The sequence below is a fragment of the Salmo salar genome, chromosome 10, assembly GCF_965601325.2.
Source record: "Salmo salar chromosome 10, fSalSal1, whole genome shotgun sequence".
NCBI lineage: Eukaryota > Metazoa > Chordata > Actinopteri > Salmoniformes > Salmonidae > Salmo > Salmo salar.
Window position 1 is genome coordinate 13,098,540 of NC_138300.1, and position 20,994 is coordinate 13,119,533.

General features: G+C 44.5%; 3 protein-coding genes across 5 annotated transcripts in view; 2 read left to right on the plus strand and 1 right to left on the minus strand.

The window, feature by feature from the left end:
• LOC106613518 (prolyl 3-hydroxylase 2) overlaps positions 1-10,191 on the plus strand; it is a 94,517-nt gene extending 84,326 nt beyond the window's left edge. The window contains exons 6-15 of one of the 2 annotated variants that reach the window (XM_014215861.3): positions 2,780-2,869; positions 4,777-4,817; positions 5,504-5,595; positions 5,935-6,062; positions 6,709-6,804; positions 7,192-7,342; positions 7,681-7,798; positions 7,949-8,024; positions 8,308-8,448; positions 8,667-10,191. In XM_014215861.3, coding sequence (XP_014071336.1) covers positions 2,780-2,869; positions 4,777-4,817; positions 5,504-5,595; positions 5,935-6,062; positions 6,709-6,804; positions 7,192-7,342; positions 7,681-7,798; positions 7,949-8,024; positions 8,308-8,448; positions 8,667-8,768 — 1,035 coding nt within the window. In that variant the 3' untranslated portion in view covers positions 8,769-10,191. Of the gene's footprint in view, positions 1-2,779; positions 2,870-4,776; positions 4,818-5,503; positions 5,596-5,934; positions 6,063-6,708; positions 6,805-7,185; positions 7,343-7,680; positions 7,799-7,948; positions 8,025-8,307; positions 8,449-8,666 lie in introns of both variants that reach the window. The other variant, XM_082956716.1, reaches the window with a different exon arrangement.
• A 628-nt stretch (positions 10,192-10,819) lies between these two features.
• Positions 10,820-16,382, minus strand: ccdc181 (coiled-coil domain containing 181). Of its 2 annotated transcripts, XM_014215863.3 has the most exons (7): positions 16,178-16,372; positions 15,931-16,031; positions 15,416-15,520; positions 13,069-14,103; positions 12,699-12,845; positions 12,203-12,360; positions 10,820-11,895 (listed from the first exon to the last, which is right to left on the minus strand). In XM_014215863.3, the coding sequence occupies exons 3-7, from the start codon at positions 15,518-15,520 to the stop codon at positions 11,724-11,726; spliced, it is 1,617 nt and encodes a 538-aa protein (XP_014071338.2). In that variant the 5' UTR covers positions 15,931-16,031; positions 16,178-16,372; the 3' UTR covers positions 10,820-11,723. The 2 variants fall into 2 exon arrangements, with proteins under 2 accessions (XP_014071338.2, XP_014071337.2); XM_014215862.3 differs by lacking the exon at positions 15,931-16,031 and having other exon boundaries at positions 16,178-16,382.
• A 550-nt stretch (positions 16,383-16,932) lies between these two features.
• On the plus strand, positions 16,933-20,927 carry LOC106613521 (oxygen-dependent coproporphyrinogen-III oxidase, mitochondrial). Its single transcript, XM_082956721.1, has 4 exons — positions 16,933-17,590; positions 18,401-18,528; positions 18,768-18,878; positions 19,035-20,927. The coding sequence occupies exons 1-4, from the start codon at positions 17,415-17,417 to the stop codon at positions 19,085-19,087; spliced, it is 468 nt and encodes a 155-aa protein (XP_082812847.1). The 5' UTR covers positions 16,933-17,414; the 3' UTR covers positions 19,088-20,927.
• Positions 20,928-20,994: the final 67 nt, after the last annotated feature.

Below are 20,994 nucleotides of genomic sequence, written 5' to 3' on the forward strand. Positions count from 1 at the left end.
ATAAGGAATCCAAAGAAATAGTCAAAAGACACTCATGGACACCCCACGCCAATCCCAACCCAACATTGAATATACAGTATCAGTTCTCTATGTCTGACAAGTAGTATGAGGCTGCGGCTTGGAGTATTGTTTCTTCATCCTATGTAATGTATTCTCAGTGAATTTGGTGATGTTTTTTTCCCCCTGTTCAAAGAAATTAGTCACTGAAGTTGTTAGGTTTATGTCCCATCCTACATCCTGATATTTCCAGGTTCTGACCACTAGATGGTGCTGTTGTTGCTGTCAGGTGATTATTTTTTTACTCTTATTATACTGCTCAGTTTATACACTGCCCCCATCCTCCCCTTCCCAAATTACACATGTAAATGTTGGACTATAAATTGTGCCATCTTGTATTAAAATTATGCAAAAGTGTTTATTCTATTCTACTGAGCCATTTACTTTATGTTTGTATTTGTATATTATTTCTTATTGTTATTGCATTGTCGAGACGTAACCTGCAAGTAAGCATTTTGTTGGACAATGTATACTATGCGTATCCCATACATGCAACTAATAAAACTTGAAACTTGAGGGGGGAATCTTCAAACGTTTTTCACCTAATAGCAGGAACAGCACCATCTAGTGGTCAGAACATGGTAATATGAGGATGTAGGGACATAAACCTAACAACTTCAATGACACATTTTTCTGAGCAGGTCAAAACAAATATACACAAATTCACTGGGAATACATTGCATAGGATGAAGAATCAATAGTCCGAGCCGCAGCTCCATAGTACTTGTACTAGAGAACTGATACTACACTTAACAAAAATATAAACACAATATGCAACAATTTAAAATATGACTGGGAATACAGATATGCATCTGTTCATCACAGATACCTTAAAAAAAAAGATAGGAGCGTGGATTAGATAACCAGTCAGTATCTGGTGTGACCACCATTTGCCTCATGCAGCGTGACACATCTCCTTCGCATAGAGTTGATCAGGCAGTTGATTGTCGTCTGTGGAATGTTGTCCCACTCCTCTTCAATGGCTGTGCAAAGTTGCCAGATATTGGCGGGAACTGGAACACGTCGATCCAGAGCATTCCAAACATGCTCGCTCAATGGGTGACATGTCTGGTGAGTATGCAGGCCATGGAAAAACTGTGACATTTTCAGCTTCCAGGAATTGTGTACAGATCCTTGCGACATGGGGCCGTGCATTATCATGCTGAAACATGAGGTGATGGCGGCAGATGAAAAGCACGACAATGGGCCTCAGGATCTCGTAACGGTATCTCTGTGCATTGAAATTGCCATCGATAAAATGCAATTGTGTTCGTTGAACGTAGCTTATGCCTGCCCATACCATAATCACACCGCCACCATGGGGCACTCTTTTCACAACGCAGACATCAGTAAACTGCTCACCCACACGACGCCATTCAGTCTGCCATGTGCCCGGTACAGTTGAAACCGGGATTCATCCATGAAGAGCACACTTCTCCAGGGTGCCAGTGGCCATCGAAGGTGAGCATTTGCCTACTGCAATTGGTTACAACGCCAAACTGCTGTCAGGTCAAGACCCTGGTGAGAACGACGAGCATGCAAATGAGCTTCCCTGAGACGGTTTCAGTTGTGCAAACCCACAGTTTCATCAGCTCTATGGGTGACTGGTCTCAGACGATCCCGCAGCTGAAGAAGTGGGATGTGGAGGTCTTGGGCTGGCGTGGTTACACGTGGTCTGCGGTTGTGAGGCCGGTTGGATGTACAGCCAAATTCTCTAAAATGACTTTGGAAGCAGCTTATGGTAGAGAAATGAACATTACATTCTCTGGCAACAGCTCTGGTGGACATTCCTGCAGTCAGCATGACAATTACACACTCCCTCAAAACTTGAGACATCTGTGGAACTGTGTTGTGTGAAAAAACTGCACATTTTAGAGTGGCCTTTTATTGTCCCCAGTACAAGGTGCACCTGTGTAATGATCATGCTGTCTAATCAGATATGCCACACTTGTAAGGTGGATGGATTATCTTGGCGAATGAGAAATGCTCACTAACAGGGATGTAAACAAATGTGTGCACAAAATTTGAGAGGAATAGGCTTTTTGTGCGAATGGAACATTTCTGGGATCTTTTATTTAAGCTCATGAAACATGGGACCAACACTTTACATGTTGCATTTATATTTTTGTTCCGTATATCTACACATTGTTGGGGATGGATTGGTGTGTGGTGTACGTGGTTGGCTTTTGACCATTTCATTGGATTCCTCATGTCTAACTCCTTGTTAGAAAAAAACGTTTGTACAAATCGGATGTTAGGTACTCTTTTATTGTATAATATATGAATCCTACTCATTAAAATGGCCAGTTTGTATACAATCAATTCACTTAATTTTTCAGATAATTTTTCTAACAGCAGAAACGAGTTCAAAACAATCAAAGTGTGCCTTGAATGGGTGTCGAAATCCTCTTTCTTGTGCTTTCTGAGGTAGAACAACCCAAGAGAGAGGGCAATATAGCACAGTCCATTTGGTCCAGCAATGAGGCGAAGAGAGGGCTGGAGGGGGCTTGACTGCTAAAGAGGAAGAGGTGTTAGGGTTGGGACAGTAAATAAGATATAAGAGGCATAGTGGTTATAAAAATAGTCTTCCTAAACGTTCTGCTTCAAGTGGTCAATTTTGGGAGATTCAGTAGCTCAGTAATGTGCTAAAGTGATGTCATAAAAAAACATTTTTTACCTGTGGAGATTAACATGGCTGCCCGACATCTCTGTGTGTCTATAGAAGGCTGAGTGGTACCTGAGGCGCCATAAGCAGGAGCTGGAGCTACTCGTGATTGGCAGTGAGAACATGCACGTGGAATTTACAGAGGGGGTGAGTACAGTACATTGATGACAACTGAAAACGTAGCCTCTTATTTGAACCTTTTTGGGCTGTCTCTGATACTTGTGAATGGCTTCCAATTGGGGCGACATGACTGGTCCTGTTACTGGAACAAGTCATTTTTTAAATAGGGCACAAAAATGAGAGCCAGCGCTGGGGCCAGATTACTGATTTAGGATCAGTTTTGCTTTTTAGATCACAATTAATAAGATTAAATTGAAGGGGGGGGGGGTCTGATCCTAGATCAGCACTCCTACTCTGTGACACTTGTTGATACATACATATGTAGGACAGTAACAGGTGCCTGGTAGTTACACCATTATATCCGCAGGACACAGCACCACCTTGAGGCCATGATGGAAAACCATTGGCGCTCCAGCTTTTCATTCATGCACTTTTTTGCACTTGAATGCTTCTGGATCTGCATCTATTCCACATAGTTGTAGTATAGATTAGTATATATATTATTATATAAGGAGTTTGTATATAGTATATACACTGAGTGTACAAAACATTAGGAACTTGACATAGACTGACCGGCTGAATCCAGGGGAAGGCTATGTCTCCTTTTGATGACACTTGTTAAATCCACTTGAAGTCATTTTAGCGGCCCCCCTCTTGACAGTGAAGGTAACAATTAGCAGTTTTACAGGTAATTTCCTGCAATTCTGCACATTTTGCCATAGGATGGAGGCAAACGTTTGCAGTTTTTAATATGATAACTGATGATCAATGGGCCCCACCTACATTATGCTTACTACAAGTTTAGATAGCTGGCCACTAGACTAATTTACCAATCTAAAACAATTAAGCTGACATGGGCTAATTGGTGACTGCTGATGCACAACCAAATTTCAAAATTGTACCTTGTGTATTCTATTATTTTAACTCTCAGCAGTAAGTTGAGACCCCGACTGAGTTCTTGCCATAATATGGACTTGGTCTTTTACCAGATAGGGCTATATTCTGTATACCACCCCTACCTTGTCACAACACAACTGATTGGCTCAAACGCATTAAGAAGGAAAGAAATTCCACAAATTAACTTAAGGCACACCTGTTAATTTGAAATGCATTCCAGGTGACTACCTCATGAAGCTGGTTGAGAGAATGCCAACAGTGTGCAAAGCTGTCATCAAGGCAAAGGGTGGCTAGTTTGAAGAATCTCAAATATAAAATATATTTTGATTTGTTTAACACTTATTGGTTACTACATGATTCCATATGTGTTATTTCATAGTTTAAGTCTTTACTATTATTCTACAATGTAGAAAATAGTAAAAATAGTAAACAATAGTAAAAATAAAGAAAAACCCTTGAATAGGTAGGTGTGTCCAAACTTTTGACTGGTACTGGTACTGGTCCGTGGGCCAACAAAAGGGGGCAGCCCATCCCTGATTCAGACAATTGAGACATGGATTGTGTATGTGTCCCATTCAGTGGGTGAATTGGCAAGGCAAAATATTTAAGTGCCTTTGAACGGGGTGTGTCAAGAACTTCAACACTGCAGGGTTTTTCACGCTCAAAAGTTTCCTGTGTGTATCAGGAATGGTCCACCACCCAAAGGACATCCAGCCAACTTGACACAACTGTGGGAAGCATTGGAGTCAACATGGGCCAGCATCCCTGTGGAACTCTTTTGACAACTTGTAGAGTCCATGCCCCGACGAATTGAGACTGTTCTGAGGGCAAAAGGGGGTGCAACTCAATATTAGGAAGGTGTTCCTAATGTTTTGTACACTCAGCGTAGGTTTACTTACTATGCCTGTAATATGTGGTTGTCTTACCTAGATACCTTAAGATGAGTGCTCTAACTGTAAGTTGCTCCGAACAAGAGCATCCGCTAAATGACTAAAATGTAAAATTCTGATCTGTCAGTGTTTTCCCTTGTCTTGTAGCATTACTGGACCAGCACAGGTGGAAGAGAGGATTCGAACAGGTGAGCAAACCCAGAGATATCCTCTTGGAAATGTTAACGTGTTCAATAGTTGTCCCATGGAATGTCCTGTATATGAATGAATATCAGATGTGTAGTTCACAAGGACAACACTGTGTCAGATAGATAGTTTAGACTCAAGTGATTCTTTTCACTTATAGACAATAATAAATGAATGAAAACTGTATTATATCCTGTGTGGTATTTGACTGTAGTACCTCTGCTTTGTGTGGTATACACCACTGACATCTATGGGATACTTTCAGTATGGCGTGCATCTGTATAATCTGTTGTGGCAAATAGTTGGCACACTATATATGCTCCCAATAAATACTATTTAGGGTATTTCGATTACTTTCAAAGACATTTCAGAGTAAGTATTTTTATATATATATATTTTTAAATACAAGTATACAAATATCGGAATATATTTGGAAATACTTTCAAACACGTCAAATAGAAGTAGGCAATTCGGCCACATTATTAGAAAAATACTCAGACAAAAAAATAAGTATTTCAAATACAAAGACTCAAATACACATGTATTTGTCTGCTAGCTACTTCCATAGATGTAACATAACAAGACACTGAAGGCCTACCGCAGCCCGAATGATTGTCTCAGCCTTGTTGGAAGCATTTACTGTCTGCCTGTTTATGTGGCTCCATGCTCTGTTCTTGCATTCCCCCAGGATCCCCTCTGGTACAGATGGATGGATGGAGTATGTACCCATCTCAGAGAAGAAGAACTTCACTCTGGCCCCACCACAGGAGCTCAGAGAAGGTAGGACATCCTCTGTTCTCGACACCAATGGTTTTCCAACCTCTCCTCGGGGACCACCAGACGTTTCACAATTTCGTGGTAGACCTTGAACTAGTACACTTGATCGTTTGACAAATGTGTGCTAGCTCTAGAATAGTTGAAATACATGGAACGGCTTGACTCTGAGGAGAGGTTTATAGGACTCTGTAAATTAAACAGAATTTAGATTGAACTAACCCATGATGTGATGTGTAAACAACTTGACAGATCATTGTGTTCCAGCATAGATGAGTTAACACTTTGCCCTCATCCTCTGTACTGGTGTGTGTGTTTGTGTGTTTGTCTGCGTGTGTACTGTAGGGGGGCCCTTGGTGTATGACAGTGTGCAGCTGGTCCAGAACTCAAAGGCCCTGAACGGAACTCAGAGGGTTCTTCTGGATGATGTCATATCTGTGGACGAGTGTGCCAAGCTCACAAACCTGGCCCATGTAAGTCGGCTGCATCTTATAATTGGTATTTTTGGTATTTTATTAGGATTAGCTGTTGTTAAAGCAGCAGCTACTCTTCCTGGGGTCCACACAAAACATGAAACATGACAAAATACAGAACATTAATAGACAAGAACAGCTCAAGGACAGAACTAGCCTTCCCTGTGGCTCAGTTGGTAGAGCATGGTGTTTGCAACGCCAGGGTTGTGGGTTCGATTCCCACGGGGGGCCAGTACAAGAAAAGAAAAAAATATGTATGAAATGTATGCATTCACAACTGTAAGTCGCTCTGGATAAGAGCGTCTGCTAAATGACTAAAATGTAAATGTAACTACATCCAAATATTCACTATCATGAATTGTACGGTGTATAAACGTGCATTTCAATTGATCACTATTTAGTGTGTTGTTACAGGTTTACTGTGGGCCGGTTCCCCAGACACATATCAGGCCTAATCCTGGACTGAAAAGCGCTTTCAATGGAGTATGCTCCATCAGGTATGCTTTTCAGTCCAGGACGAGGCTTAATCCGTGTCCAGAAAACTGAACCTTGGTGCACTTTGTGAACATGGCCATTGTTTGGTACTTGATAAATGCATTTCTAGAATATGAGAGCCAGGGGTTCAGTTCTCTTGTTTGGTCTACAGACTGTCACTATGGCAGGAGACGGATACCGAGGGAAGATGTCTCCTCACACTCCCAACGAGAGGTTTGAGGGAGCCACTGTGCTGAAAACACTGCAGGTAAGCAAGCGCCTATACATAGACACTACGGAGACGTGTTTGAAACCGCTTGATTCGTATTGCCCTTTTCATATGACAATCTCTCAGTATCGCTCTTGTCTCAAAGTTATCAAAAGTCACTCTTTCAGTACCTTAGTAGGCAACTACAGAATATTTTTGGTTCCTTACAAGCAGGGATGCAAATTAAGATACCCTGCTAGCCTGAGGCTAGTATTTTTCAGACTGGGCTAGTAGAACATTTTTCCAAACAGACTTTGGAAAAAGTGGAGAGTGTCACCCGGGCTAGTAGAAGTTGCAGTCTACTAGCCCGTCTGGCTAGTGCCGTTCTATCCTTGGCAACATGCTGGGGGAATATTTAACCATGTTTCTACTGTGTGTTACCTGCAGTACGGCTACGAGGGCCGTGTCCCATTGAAGAGCGCTCGTCTGTTCTATGATGCCAGTGAGAGGGCCAGACGCATCATCGAGTCCTACTTCCTGCTCAACTCAACGCTCCACTTCTCCTACACACACCTGGTGTGCCGGACCGCAATCGCAGGTGAGCCAAGTCACCAGTGATGCTACTAATTATAATGAAATTCTTGACTTGAGAAACATTTGGAATTCAGTTTACTTCCTGAATTGACTTAATTTAAATGGAATTGACCCCAACCCTGTTATGGTATCATTATATCATTATCAACCTTTCCTTATAGTGTCATACTACCTTGAGCATTATGTGACTTTGAGAGTTTGAGCATGTAGGTTTAGTCAAATTTGGTTTAGTTTGCCTCTTTGTTGCTTTAGTAAAGTTTGTCTCTGTTTTGTGCTGTTTTGGGGTTAATCAACTTGGTCTCTGTTTGGGTTTAATATAAGTTTTATGTCTGTTTGGTAAAGGGCAACAGGACCATAGAAATGACCTGAGCCATCCCATCCACGCTGACAACTGTCTGTTAGACCCAGAGGCCAACGAGTGCTGGAAAGAACCACCAGCCTACACCTACAGAGACTACAGGTTACCACCTAGCTCTGGTCCATGGCTAAGCTGCCTCCTAACAACATTGAAACATATTTGTGCTATCAATGGCACCATATTATTACCGTTAACTAGTGTTAAATAGTCATGGCTAGAACACATTTTCAATGGTTTTCATTGTGTCCTAAGTGCTCTGCTGTACCTGAATGGAGACTTTGAGGGAGGGGAGTTCATCTTCACAGAAATGGACGCCAAAACAGTCACAGTGAGTCCTCTCCTGAGAAGGGAAAAAAATCGTCTTTTTTTTTTTTTTTTGGAAGAGTGAAGTGATCAAAATGTCTCATATCATTGTTATTGCCCGTCTTTTCGGACGTTTTTATTAGTCTTACCGTCTTACCCTTTCTTCGTACCTTTGCGTGGCACTTTTCTGTCGTTTGGAGCCTCGTCTAAATAACGTTGGAATTTCCCACGTCCAATGTGATCCCGTTTCCACCACGACAGTCAGGTACTGACCCTGACCCTCCTCCGTCCCCTCCTCCGTCCCCTAGGCGCAGGTGAAGCCAAAGTGTGGTCGTATGGTGGGGTTCTCGTCTGGCGGAGAGAACCCCCATGGAGTGAGGGCCGTCACCAGGGGGCAGAGGTGTGCCGTGGCCCTGTGGTTCACCCTGGACCCCCTCTTCAGAGAACTGGTAAACACTACAGCCATGACTATGATTTCATAGAGACACACGTATAGAGTATAGTACATCATGTTATGTACAAGATGTTGATCATGGCTATTGATTTAGGAATATATTTATTGCTGTTTAGTTAGGAAGATGATTCTTTCGGGAAGATGTTTATATCACGATACATAACTCCTACTCTCTTTTCTCCCTCTCTCCCTCCGTCTCTCTTTCTCCTCTAGGAGCGCCTGCAGGCAGATGAGGTGATGCAGGCGTTGGACAACCAGAGCAGCCAATCACAGTGGGACACAAGCCTCAACATCAACCCCAAAGACGAGCTGTAGTAGTCCGCCGGCGCCCAGCCCAGCACCCCCCAAATCTTTATATCTATCTATTTATTTAATGAAGTTTGGATCAGAACAATTTTATTTTTGTACTGTTTGAAGTGCAAGGTTATATAGTTATTTGTGTTGTCGTCGTGGCTTTTAGTCTGTTGTGATTCTTTTTCTTCTTCTGTACATACCAGTACTTGAGTTCACGTTTGGGTCTTTGTTTTTCTTTCCATTGACTCTCTCTCTCTGTTGGGGTGAAACCCAGTCATTGTGCCTCACACTTTATAAGGTCCAGTTGACTTTGTGATGACTTTATAAGGTCCAGTTGACTTTGTGATGACTTTATAAGGTCCAGTTGACTTTGATGACTTTATAAGGTCCAGTTGACTTTGTGATGACTTAAAATGCTCAGTTCCCTTTGTGATGACTTTGTGTAGTGTGCGGGTTTGCACACAAGGTTCTTACAATACAGACCTGTCATACATATGTACAGTTCTTACTGCACTGTGAACAAGCGAAAGAGAAGAACAGCAGTTGACATTGTTGTTCTCTGTTATAGAAAAAAAAAACAGGCTGTTTATAACGTTTAAAACATGCACTCATAAAACAATCGGTAGTGGGATTATCTCTTTCGGGCGGTGTAAACACAGTAAATATGTTTCATCTATTTATTCATTGAAACATTGGCTGGAATATATGCATTCACCGAGAGAAAGAGGTCAGACATTTCTTTACAAACAGGGAGCTATAATCCCTTTCAGTGACTGACAATAGGGATTGAATTTATCTGTCACTATTTTATTGTGCACTTTCTTCTTGTTTGTAGTGTGATAAAGAGACACCGTCTTCATAACTCACATCCCTCCCTAGCTCTGGTCCATGGCGTCAGCAAGCCTTACTAACGCCTTGGACCAGAGCTAATCCCTCCCATCAATTGTAATCAAACGCAGAGCAAGATAACTGTTTACAAGTTAGCTGACACACGGGCACGGAGTGTGTGTTTTGTTGTTGTTGTGTGTTTTATGTGTCTGTTTTAAAGATAGACAGCTGCTATTGCAATTGTCGGCATTTGATATTAGAAGCTTTTTAATAAAAGATGTCATTTATTCCTGTTTAAAGGAATTCTTATAGGTGTCCTTTCCTTTCCAAACTTCCTCATTTCATGGGTCAAAATAGACAGACAGGCAGACACACTTAAAATCCAATGGAAAGAAAGTGCCTTGTGTACTATGATATTTCAGTGATACAACTGCTAACTATACGTAACTTATCCATTTTAAGTTAGATTAGGGTTTTATCTTATCTTTTGATAGGGAGGATGGCCACTCGCTAATATTTAAATATAAATTGCTGTAGCACAAACAAATTGTTGTATCCATCTCTTTTGTTGTTAATGTGTACTTATAAATTAAAAAGACAATATTTCATAAAATAACTTATACCGTGTGGTTTATTATTTGGGAATGTGTAAATTGTTTAACATTTGTGAATGCATTGTCTATAGGTTCAGTTGTAACCAACATTTCATGAGGTGGTTTTACAAAAATGTATTTGAAAATCTATACATGAATACGACTATAAGGAAATAGATCTTAAATATCAAGATAAATATAGAGGTGAATTCTTTTTAGTACTAACTGTTCCAACTCTGATTTTTCTAATTACAAATGATGTATATAGTATCAAACCATCTTTCTTTTTAAATCTGTTAGCATCTATAGTCAGTGCATTGTCTCAAATCAGATAGCCGGCGGGAAGTAGGGGTGCTGAGGGTGCTGCAGTACCCACTGAAAAATCTGGAAAAAAATACAATATTAATAAATTATTTTAGATTTGTTTAGAAGAAGAAGAGAAAAATCTCACAAAGGTAGTGCACTGGGCCTTTTACGAGTCCTGTATTAGCGGACCGATACGGCCGTCTGTAGCGCGGGCACACAAAGAAAAACTTCCCCCAGCACCCCCACTCTCAAACATCTTTAGAATGAAGCCTTGGAAAGACGCCCCCTGACGGAAGACAATGTGGTCAGTGTAGATGCCACTACTACAAAGGACCTAACTTAAGACAGATTTAAGAATAAACTTTAAAACACTCAGTGACAAACGATTTATAAAGGCATTATGGTAACAGTGGCAATATGGCTACCCACACCGAGACTACCTACTAGCACTGCAGGCATTTGTGAGCTCAATGTTTTCTAGTAGGCTAGGTTAAAGTGCATCAGCAACAGAGAGGAGGCTGTTGACAACGTAGAGAACAAGTGCCAGTAGGCCTATAATCACATTCTGTATATATATATTTGTTGTCACACAGCTATTGAACCAGTCACCTTGGTTATAATTATTCATTCGATCAAATAATCTCTTGATATACTGTACACAGTGAGCACGGGATAGATCACCGACGCCTGATCAATTCGAAACCCTTAGGACTTGTGCATGTTTTATGAAGTAACGTCGAAGAAAACAGAACGTCGGAGGTCCTAAACGGATCATCTGCGACAAATGAAAAGGTAGAAAATAAAGCCCTTCTCTCGACAGTAGTCTCAGTGCTGATTCCATCTAAAGATTCACGTTCAGTACAAATGCCTCATTTTAAGTTGTATGCTAGTTTATACTGGAACGGAGCCTAGATTTCTTTGGTGATTCCCCTCTCCCACACTGAGATTTCGGGGGGGGTTTTCGGGTGGAGAAGATGCTTGTTCAATGAGAGTCATCCAATGCAGGATGAATGACAACGGAGCTGATTATCCCTCCAAAAAAGTATTTTTTCCTTATGAAACCCTTATGAAAAAGTGAAGATTAGTTGTACTTTTATAGAGCTAAAAATAGACAACTATGTAGGCCCTAAGTCATATACAATTTCATCCGTGTTCATGTGTCTCTGTGTACCCGTACCCTTAGCTTTGCTCAGATCTCGACAATTCCCTCTCGAGGTATGATGTTGCGAATGGTGGGTTCAGAAGCCGCTCAGAAGCGGTACGCCAGGTGCTCGGTGAAGCGGAAAGGCTTGGTCTCGTTGACGGTGCACAGGAGGTCCTGCATGCGCCGGGCGCGCCGCTCCTCAAACACCAGCCTGCGGGAGCGCTCTCTGGCCGCCTGCTGCTCCGCCCGCTTCTCTGCCCGCTTCTTCTTCAGCCACCTGAGGAGAGAGAGAGAGAGAACCGGACAAATTATTTAAAAGATCTTGAGTGTCCAGACCAGGGCTATCCAACCCGGTTCCTGAAGAGCTACCCTGCTATAGGTTTTAACTCCAACCCCAGTTGTAACTAACCTGGTTCAGCTTATCAACCAGCTAATTATTAGAATCAGGTGTGGTAGATTAGGGTTGGAGCGAAAACCTACAGGATGGTAGCTCTCCAGGAACAGGTTTGGAAAGCCATGGTCCAGACTATCTCCAAGGCCCTTCGACAGTAGACGGACATTCACCCAGCTGAGTAGAGACTCACAGTTTGAAGGCTCGTTCACACTCTTCTCGGTTGTGCAGGTAGAATCCACTCTCCTCCTCCAGCCTCTTCATCTCCTCCAGCTGTCTGTCTCTCTGCTGTTGTTCGTGTTTCCTCTGCAGCCACGACTTAAAGGCCTCGTCTGGGTCACTGTGCTCCCTCTGAGGGAGGCAGGACACAGGGAAAAATCTAGTCAAAATGGTTTTCACTCACTATCCTACTTTCTTGGATTGGCTTTTCACAAGCTTTCTGGTGCAGTATATTCTATGATTGCACTAAAGACTATAGCAGTTTAGCATACAGATACCCAATAACAACTTTTTCATTTATTTATAATACGTATCAGAAAATAACTGTCTTCCCTTTATTTATTCAATTATTTAAGCAAATAGCATGTACATTTAGCTGAAAGCACTGATTTCTGCAAAGTACTACTACAGTACAATTACAGTACTACTACAGCCTGTGCTAGTGTCGCCCTCTAGTGGCCTGTGCGTACCCTGCCATTACTTCTCTCCATCTCCTGGGCTCTGTAGATCCTCTTCTCCTCCTGCAACTGCTCCTTCTTCCTCACCAGCCATGCCCGGAACGCCAGCTCATTCTCCTGACGCTTCTGCTCATCCTCTTCCCTCTTCCTCTGCTCCTCCTGAGAGAAGGGGCAGGGGGAGAAAGAGAGAGAGAGAGAGAGAGAGAGAGAGAGAGAGAGAGAGAGAGAGAGAGAGAGAGAGGAGTCGGGGAGATAAAGAGAGAGGGGGAGCAAGGAGGATCATATAAAAGCAGAAGGGGGAGAGGTAGAAAGAGTTACACAGGAAAACAGAAAAGGGGATTTATCTTTCATGATAAGCATTGGGACTTCCTGTGCTCCCCACCTCTCTGGCGAGCCTCTCTCTCCTCTCCTGTATTTTGTTCAGTAGCTCCTTCTGTTGGGGCGAGAGAGTGAAGGTGGCCTGCTGGGAAGGGGTACTGTTGGCCGACTGCACCCTGCGCTTGGTGCCCCTCCCCCCGCTGCCCCTCTGGCTGTGACTGGCCGAGTTGGGCCGGTTCCTGGGCTGGGCCGGAGGTCTGGGGGCGCGGTGGTGCTCGATCCCTATGGACATAGTGCTAGAGATGGGACGCAGCGGCGAGGATGTGGGGGTCTTGTTCGGGCTCAGGTCACTTGGACGGGAGGACGAGCGTGAGTTGTCGCTGGGGAAGCTCGCTAAAGGTGGCAGCATCAGGCCGCGGCTCTCCACCTCCTTCAGGCTGACAAGGTCAAACTTGCCATCTTTCTCCACCAGGACTTTGCCCTCTTTCCCCGGTCCACTCTGGCCAGCCTCTCCACCTCCACCACCACCCCCATCCTTGATCCCCTGCCCTCCTCCTTCACCTTCCCGTGGGGTGATCTTCAGCTCAGAGAGCTTCCCTGACACTTCACTCTCTACCTCCATTTCCTTGCCTCTGGCCGTGCTGCTCACCTGCTCTACCACCCCCGTCTTTTGGGGGGTGCTGCTGTCTTTCTCGTACTCCAGCGGCGCCACCACCAAATCCACTAGCGTTTCTTTGAAGTGAAGGCGTCGGCGCCGAGTCATGTCCGGCGCTTCCTGGTCCTGCAGCTGCCGATTGGCTAGCTGGATCTTCTCCAGGATGTACTTCTTCTCCTCTTCCGGTTGGTCTTCCAGCACCGGAGGGGGCGGCGCTGCGGGCGATCCGCCCTTATATGGACTGTCTCGGTCGGAGTCGAACTCCAAAGGTTCCATAGGCGAGGGCCACCTCTCCTCCTCCTCCGCCTTCTCTGACTCGCTCGCCCACTTCTCCTCCTTCGGGCTTTTCTTGTCCTCCTTCCTCCCTCGCTTCTTCTCTTCCTCCTTCCCCTCCTCCTTCAGCTCCTTGTCTATTTCGGCCTCGATGTCCTCGTAGTCAGGTTCCTGTTGAGGAGGAGTGACGGAGTTCTATTCACCTGAGACTCTCAGCAGACAGTGTGTCAGCAAACGATATGGTAATTAGGTACTTTGATACTTTGTGAGAGACATGATGACTCTGTGCATGTGTGTGTGTGGTTATCAATGTACCCAGTCCAGAGCCCTATAGCTGTGGCACAATGAATGTGTCTGGATGTGTGTCAGTGGGTTGGATTTCACACACAGACACTGAGATGCAGGCGCAACGGTAACGCAACACCGCACACTGTGGGCGCATTTGAGCAGATCACTTTTGTCAAGTTGGTGACCATCGTTGGTCACCGCCTTCCAAAGTGTGTTGTATTATGGGGATAAAAATAGTCAGATTTGCGCTTACATGACGACTGCATGAGCTTTATAAAAGATCAAAAGGCATGACATTTTGACTGCTAATTTATTTCTGCAGTTGCTCTTCACCAACTTCATCCTGCAGCCATCACCTGCATTGTGGGAAGCTCTATTGTCAACCAATCATTAGGGTGTTTATGTTTGACTCACGTGATCATGACCAAAGACCTGACTAAAACAGGAACCAACTTTGCCGTCATTCATGTATAATTGAATGTGATATTTGAGGCACTCTTTCACCAATTGATAGTACAATGTACACAACTATATTTACAGTGTGTGAGTGTGTGATATGGGGGTTGGAGACATGTTTACTTCGACATTACCAAGTAATACTTTTATAAACACTGGCAACACTGCCATGTTGCACTGAGCCTTGCTGTTGGAAAACCACATCAGTGTCCGACTTTCGGCTGTCCCAGATGCACTTTCCCCGACTTCACTCCTTAACTTTTGTTTACATTCGGTTGCTTTCGCCTTACTACTCAAAAGATCCCTGTGACATTTTCACAGGAAGTGGGCAAGTCGGGCGAACCAGCAGCTCACTGACCTACTTGGCCGTCGCTCCTGAGGTGCATTCAGTTCACTTGAACGTTTGCTACGTTGCAGAACGGTTTGTACTGAACGACACGTTTCCCCAAAACGTTGTTGTACGTTCTTGAATAGACTTTGAGGTACGTTTGCCCTCATTTAGTGGGTGTGGCAAGGTGTGGCTTGAAGCAATGAGTGACATACATTATTTAAAAGGCAACCCATCCCCTATGTTCAACTGAACGTTCAGTACAGCACCGTTTCCGCTCAGTGGAACGTTCCAGAACATAAAAACGTACTGAACGCAGCCCTGGGTCCTCACTGATCAGCTAATCCCCGCTGACTTACCTGGCCGTCGCTCCACCTGTCCTCCCTGATCAGCCAATCCACACTGACCTACCTGGCCATCGTTCGTCCCCTCCTCACTGATCAGCCAATCCAGGTCCTTCTCAAAGTCGTCCTCATACTCCTCCTGGGTCCTAGTGCTCGTTGGCACCAGACTCATCTTCTCCAAAGGAATAGCATGAAGAACAATACAAGATCAACCAGGGCATTGTATATGCAGGGCCATTTGTGATGATAACCCCAACATTATACTTCCAAGGGTATACATAAGTCCATTGTATTTAAATTCACACCAGTTCAGGGAAGTTTGCGCATTGACAATCCCTCATAAAACGCAAATAGAATACAATTCCCGACTGTTTAAGCACACATCACAAGCATACACATTCTGAACACTCACAGATCATAAGTCACACAATATTATAGTGGACCTGTATTCACGACTCCGTGGCCCTCCCATGGCTAAATGACGCATAGCGCAGGGTAAACACTTCAACCTGTGACAGGTGCAATTGTTTGCATTACTTTTATTATGGGATCGTATTGTGAAATAGGCTAACTTGTCTTAACTGTTATTGGAGTTACTGGCAGATTTATTGCAGCTTGTAGAATCTTACTGATACAACAGGACAGCGTGATGTGACAGACACAGACATAGCCTGGTTTCTAGGCTCCAATACAAGAGGAAACAATGATGCAACATTAGAATAGGCTATTATTTCTACAAGCAATAGCCTACACACTTTATTATAAGGCACACGTCTGAAATAATTAGAAGCACAACCGTACCGTTACCCGAACATCGAAATAAACTCACCACTACCAGATGCTTGTGCGTCTCCTTTTTACTCAGAATCCAAAAAATAAAAAAAGATGTATTATACCCTCTTATATGGGAACTCGTTATTCGTTTTAATGGCCTACATTCTCGTGATACAGCCGGCCGGAGCACCAGATAATCTCCTGTGAGTGTCCCTCTCTCTCCCCTGCTCCACTAAAGGGTTTAACAGTCCTGTTGTCATAGAGACGTACAACACGCACATGCGTAAAACAGAAAAACAGTCTCCCACACTCTGGCAAACGCACACTTCTTCATCTCAGTGCACACAGACACATCTATAGATCTATCAAACTGGCAGTCATGAGTAATGGGAAGGATTTTATAGACTAGTGTGGGCTACATTCTAAATATGTGCTCTAAAATGGTATTATGGACATGTTATTATGAGGAATTAAGTGCACGACTTGTCCTTGTGTTGTTTGAAATAGTGACATAAATAAATAAAGACCTATGTGGTATATTTTACTTCATGCTTTAATAACATGTGAATAAGAAAAGAAATCCATTAGTCATTATGCGACAATTATTCTATTCAAGGACTATCTTGGCAAAGAGCGGATAAGCAAAGAAAGGGGTTTCTTATCACGTTCTGGATAATAACGACGCGCCTACAGAAAAGCACTGGCTTGTGGGCCTTGCTGTTTGCTGTAATTTACTGTCAATGAAACAAACCTGCAAAGACTCATCGAGAACACCATTTCCCATGCCTCCTCGCTCGGTTCAAACCAAGAACACCCCCCCGGACCTCAGCGCACGGCTGTCTACTTGTGATTGTACTTTTCAGTTTTGCTAGATGGATGTCTACAAACTGTACATATTACATGGAGAGGACAGCTGGATAATTTACAAATCATGGCGACCATCGTTGTTTATTCCATGAACAGAACGGCGCAAACCACTGCGAGACTATGTTTTTTTTCTCCGTATTCAACGCGAGCTTCCATAGTGGACTCGCGCATATCTTTCTTCCATAACACTTCGGTCCGCAGGTTAACTCCGCTTCCGGGAGCGAGATGGGTTCCCAACGCTACTGGAGTGCGGATAATGTCCAACGGTACTGCAAATCGGCAACCGGGCGAACCAGGAGAGGCGCACTGCTGGTTGCTGGAGTAGCGGCGGCAGTGGTGGGTTTTGTGGCCAGCGCTAGTCACTTTCAGCGGGCTGAAATGGCAACCATGATCCCCAAAACCGAGGAGACGGAGATATCGGAGAAATGCAAGAAGTTCATGTCTCCGCCGTGTACCGACGTCAAAGTGCTGCAGCAGAAGAAAGAGGGAATGTGCACGAGGATGGAGATGCTGATCATGGAGACTCAGGCGGAGTTCTGCAGAGCGCTCGAGGAGGTGGACGGCGGCAAGTTCAAAGTGGACAAGTGGGAACGGAAAGAAGGCAAGTATCGCTCCCTTTGGCACGTGCCATTTGGCACACACAGCCCGTACCAACGCGCGTGGATAGTCCGTTAGGGACCCCAACCTAAGGCCAGAGCATCTTACCTATAGGTCAACGTAGACCTACACTATATGTTTGAACATTGCTGCGGGAACATGCATCCATTCAGTCACAAGGGCGTTAGTGAGGTCAGGCACTGATGTTGGGGAATTAGGCCTGGCTCGCAGTCTGCGTTCCATTTCATCCCAAAGGTGTTCGATGGGGTTGAGGTCAGGGCTCTGTGCAGGCCAGATGGGGAAGCATGATTCACTGCTCCAGAGTTCAACGGTGGCGAGCTTTACGCCACTCCAGCCGATGCTTGGCATTGCGCCTGGTGATTTTAGGCTTTTCATGAAGCTCCCGACGAACAGTTTCTTGTGCCGACTGCTAGAATTGTAGCAGTCGTTCAATCTTCTATGCGTAACAGTTGGGACAATTCTGAGTACGACACATTTCTCACCCCTGGATTGAGGTACATTTTCCCGAGCAATATCACGCTGGCTCCTCAGTGTCTTAATCTACACAGGAAGTCTGTCCGACTCCAGTGCGGCTGTAAACTAAGGTCGGAATCTATTCTGGCTAATCCAAAGGATATCCACCCTGGCCTTGTTTTTAAACTGAGCCCAACATCTACAGTAGCACCTTGCAACATTCTTCACCCATGCCATTGTCTCACTGTCTGTTTTTGTATAGCCTTATTAAGGTGCGTTAGTGTTTCTCTTTCTTTACTGTCTAACCTCTTGTGTCTGTATCGGATGGCGTGGGCATCAGCTGTGTGGTGCAGGATGGGAAGGTGTTTGAGAAGGCGGGGGTCAACTTGCCCGTGGTGTTTGGGAACCTGACCGAGGAGGCCGCCGAGCAGATGCGCAGCAGAGGGAAGGTTCTCAAAGGGAAAGATGGTGAGTGGCAGCCCTAGGTTAATCTCAACCTCATTCATTTCAGCAATGCTTTATGTTGTCTTGCAGTACCGTGTGTTACCTCATGCTACGTGTGTCACTCAAGACCAGAAATAGCCATTCGTGCCATTCCGGCAACCTAATGTGTTCAAGGAATCAGGATTGGATCCTTGAGTCAGACTGTGGTTGAGATGTGTATTACGGTATTGTATTGTATAATATTGTATTCTGTTCACTCCTAGGCATCCTGCCATTCTGTGCCATGGGCGTGAGCTCAGTCATCCACCCCAAGAACCCCCACATTCCCACAGTGCACTTCAACTACAGATACTTTGAGATAGAAGAAGAAGATGGTGAGTGTCAGGCTGTGACGTCATACCATTCAAGTGTTGGAGCTGAGATAATGAATGATGGCTCGTCTTCTCGGTGTGTGTGTGTGTGTGTGTGTGTGTGTGTGTGTGTGTGTGTGTGTGTGTGTGTGTGTGTGTGTGTGTGTGTGTGTGTGTCAGTCCCAGGCACTAAACAGTGGCGGTACAGACCTGACTCCTACCTATGTCAATAAGGAGGATGGTGCTCACTTTCACAACAGTCTGAAGGACGCCTGTGAAAAACATCACCCCAAGTACTACCCCGACTTCAAAAAGTGGTACGACCCATATCGGTGACTTCATACAACATGTGGTAATGACTGGGTGGGTCTCTGCTGTTCAACGGGGATAAGGTGTTTCTCGTCATGATCTTCAGCTGCTGAATGGCCATTTGTTCAGAGCTAGCGAATGACATTGTGTCAATGAACGGGAGGGTAAGTGAGTATGGATACTGTACATGGATGTGTGTGTCTGTGTTACTTTAATGGCTAGGTTCCTATAAGCTGTTTGCGTTTTACACATTGATACAGTGGTCACCCCCCCCCCCCCCCGGTTACATTTTCATTGAGCGTAATCATATCTAATAACTACCTCTGTTGTTTAGTCACTGAAACTAGTAGCTCAAGATTTGTACCGTGTTTGAAATACCTGTAAAAGTACTGCATTGTACTAGTTATGCTGCAATTATGGAAATGAACATTGGTAACACTTGAATTGAACCCTGCTGGTATAAATTCAGTGGGTGCGGCTTATGTTCAGGTGCGCTTAATAGTCCGGAAATTACGGTAGTCATGTCACCTCTGGTGTTATACCTGAGTCATAGCAACTCGTTTGGAGAGTGAAACGCTAATGTCTTCTAAATTAGCAAAGTGCTAGCGGGAAATGAGAGCTGGCTGCTTCCATTGAGATAAGCAGACATTGCTCAGTGACTTGCATCCCAAATGGCACACTATTCCCTACATAGTGCTCCATTTCTGTAATGACCTTCGTGATCACTGTTTTACAGCCTGTGTTCGTGGGGCGGCAGGTAGCCTAGTGGTTAGAGCGTTGGGCCAGTAACTGAAAGGTTGCTAGATTGAATCCCCGAGCTGACGAGGGTAAAAATCTGTCGTTCTGCCCCTGAACAATGCAGTTAACCCACTGTTCCTAGGCCGTCATTGTAATTAAGAATTTGTTGTTATTGCCTAGTTAAATAAAAAAAATTAGCAGAGCCCTGTGGAACACACACGTCCCTCGTGGTTCGTACCATGACCGAGCTGCACCACAGCATCAACCAGAGCCCTGTGGAGTCATCTAGTATCAGCTGTGTACATTACATTTCTATATGCACTCACTGAAAAAGCCCCAGATTCATGCCGACTCTCTCTTCACAGGTGGGAGTACATGCATGAACCTCCTAAAGGTTCCCAGGAGGCCGATACGCCGGAGGTGTTACGAAACCCCAAGGAGTGGGTCTGACATGGGCGTTACCATGGAGATACCAACCTGACTCAGCCTTCAGAACAGGAGCCTACATGAGCTGTTGACTGGAACAGGAGCCCGTCCCTTTGCTTTGTCATTGGCCAACTCACCGCTGATGCGATTAGCTAGTTGTTACTGGAAAGTGCACCCTTGCCTTTATTGGGGCTAAGTGCCTTGTTCAAGGGCACAGACTGATTTTTTCCACCTAGTCGGCTCGGGGATTTCGAACCAGTGACCTTTTCGGTAACTGGCCCAACGCTCCCTGAACCCACTACCCCTTTGCCTTCCACGCAACTGCCTGCATTGCTTCGGTTAATATTTCCTGTGTCAGATACATGCTGTGTACCAACTGGTCTAGATTGGCTTGCTCTGCTAGTATAGGTTTCTCTCTAGCTACAGTCTGAGAGCCCTCTGGTCTCCAAGGCAACCCAGGGTTGTGTTCACCAGGCAAGGCACTTTGAAAGAGAATTCATGTTTCAAACCGACCCAGGACACAAAGGGAAAGTGGACTGAACCACTCAGGGTGTGTGATAAGCCATTGATGTAAAATATAATTAAAGATGTTATATCCTAGCATGTCTACAACATTTATTAAAATAAATTGAGGGGGGGGGGATCAGCATAACCTGTGATTTTTCTG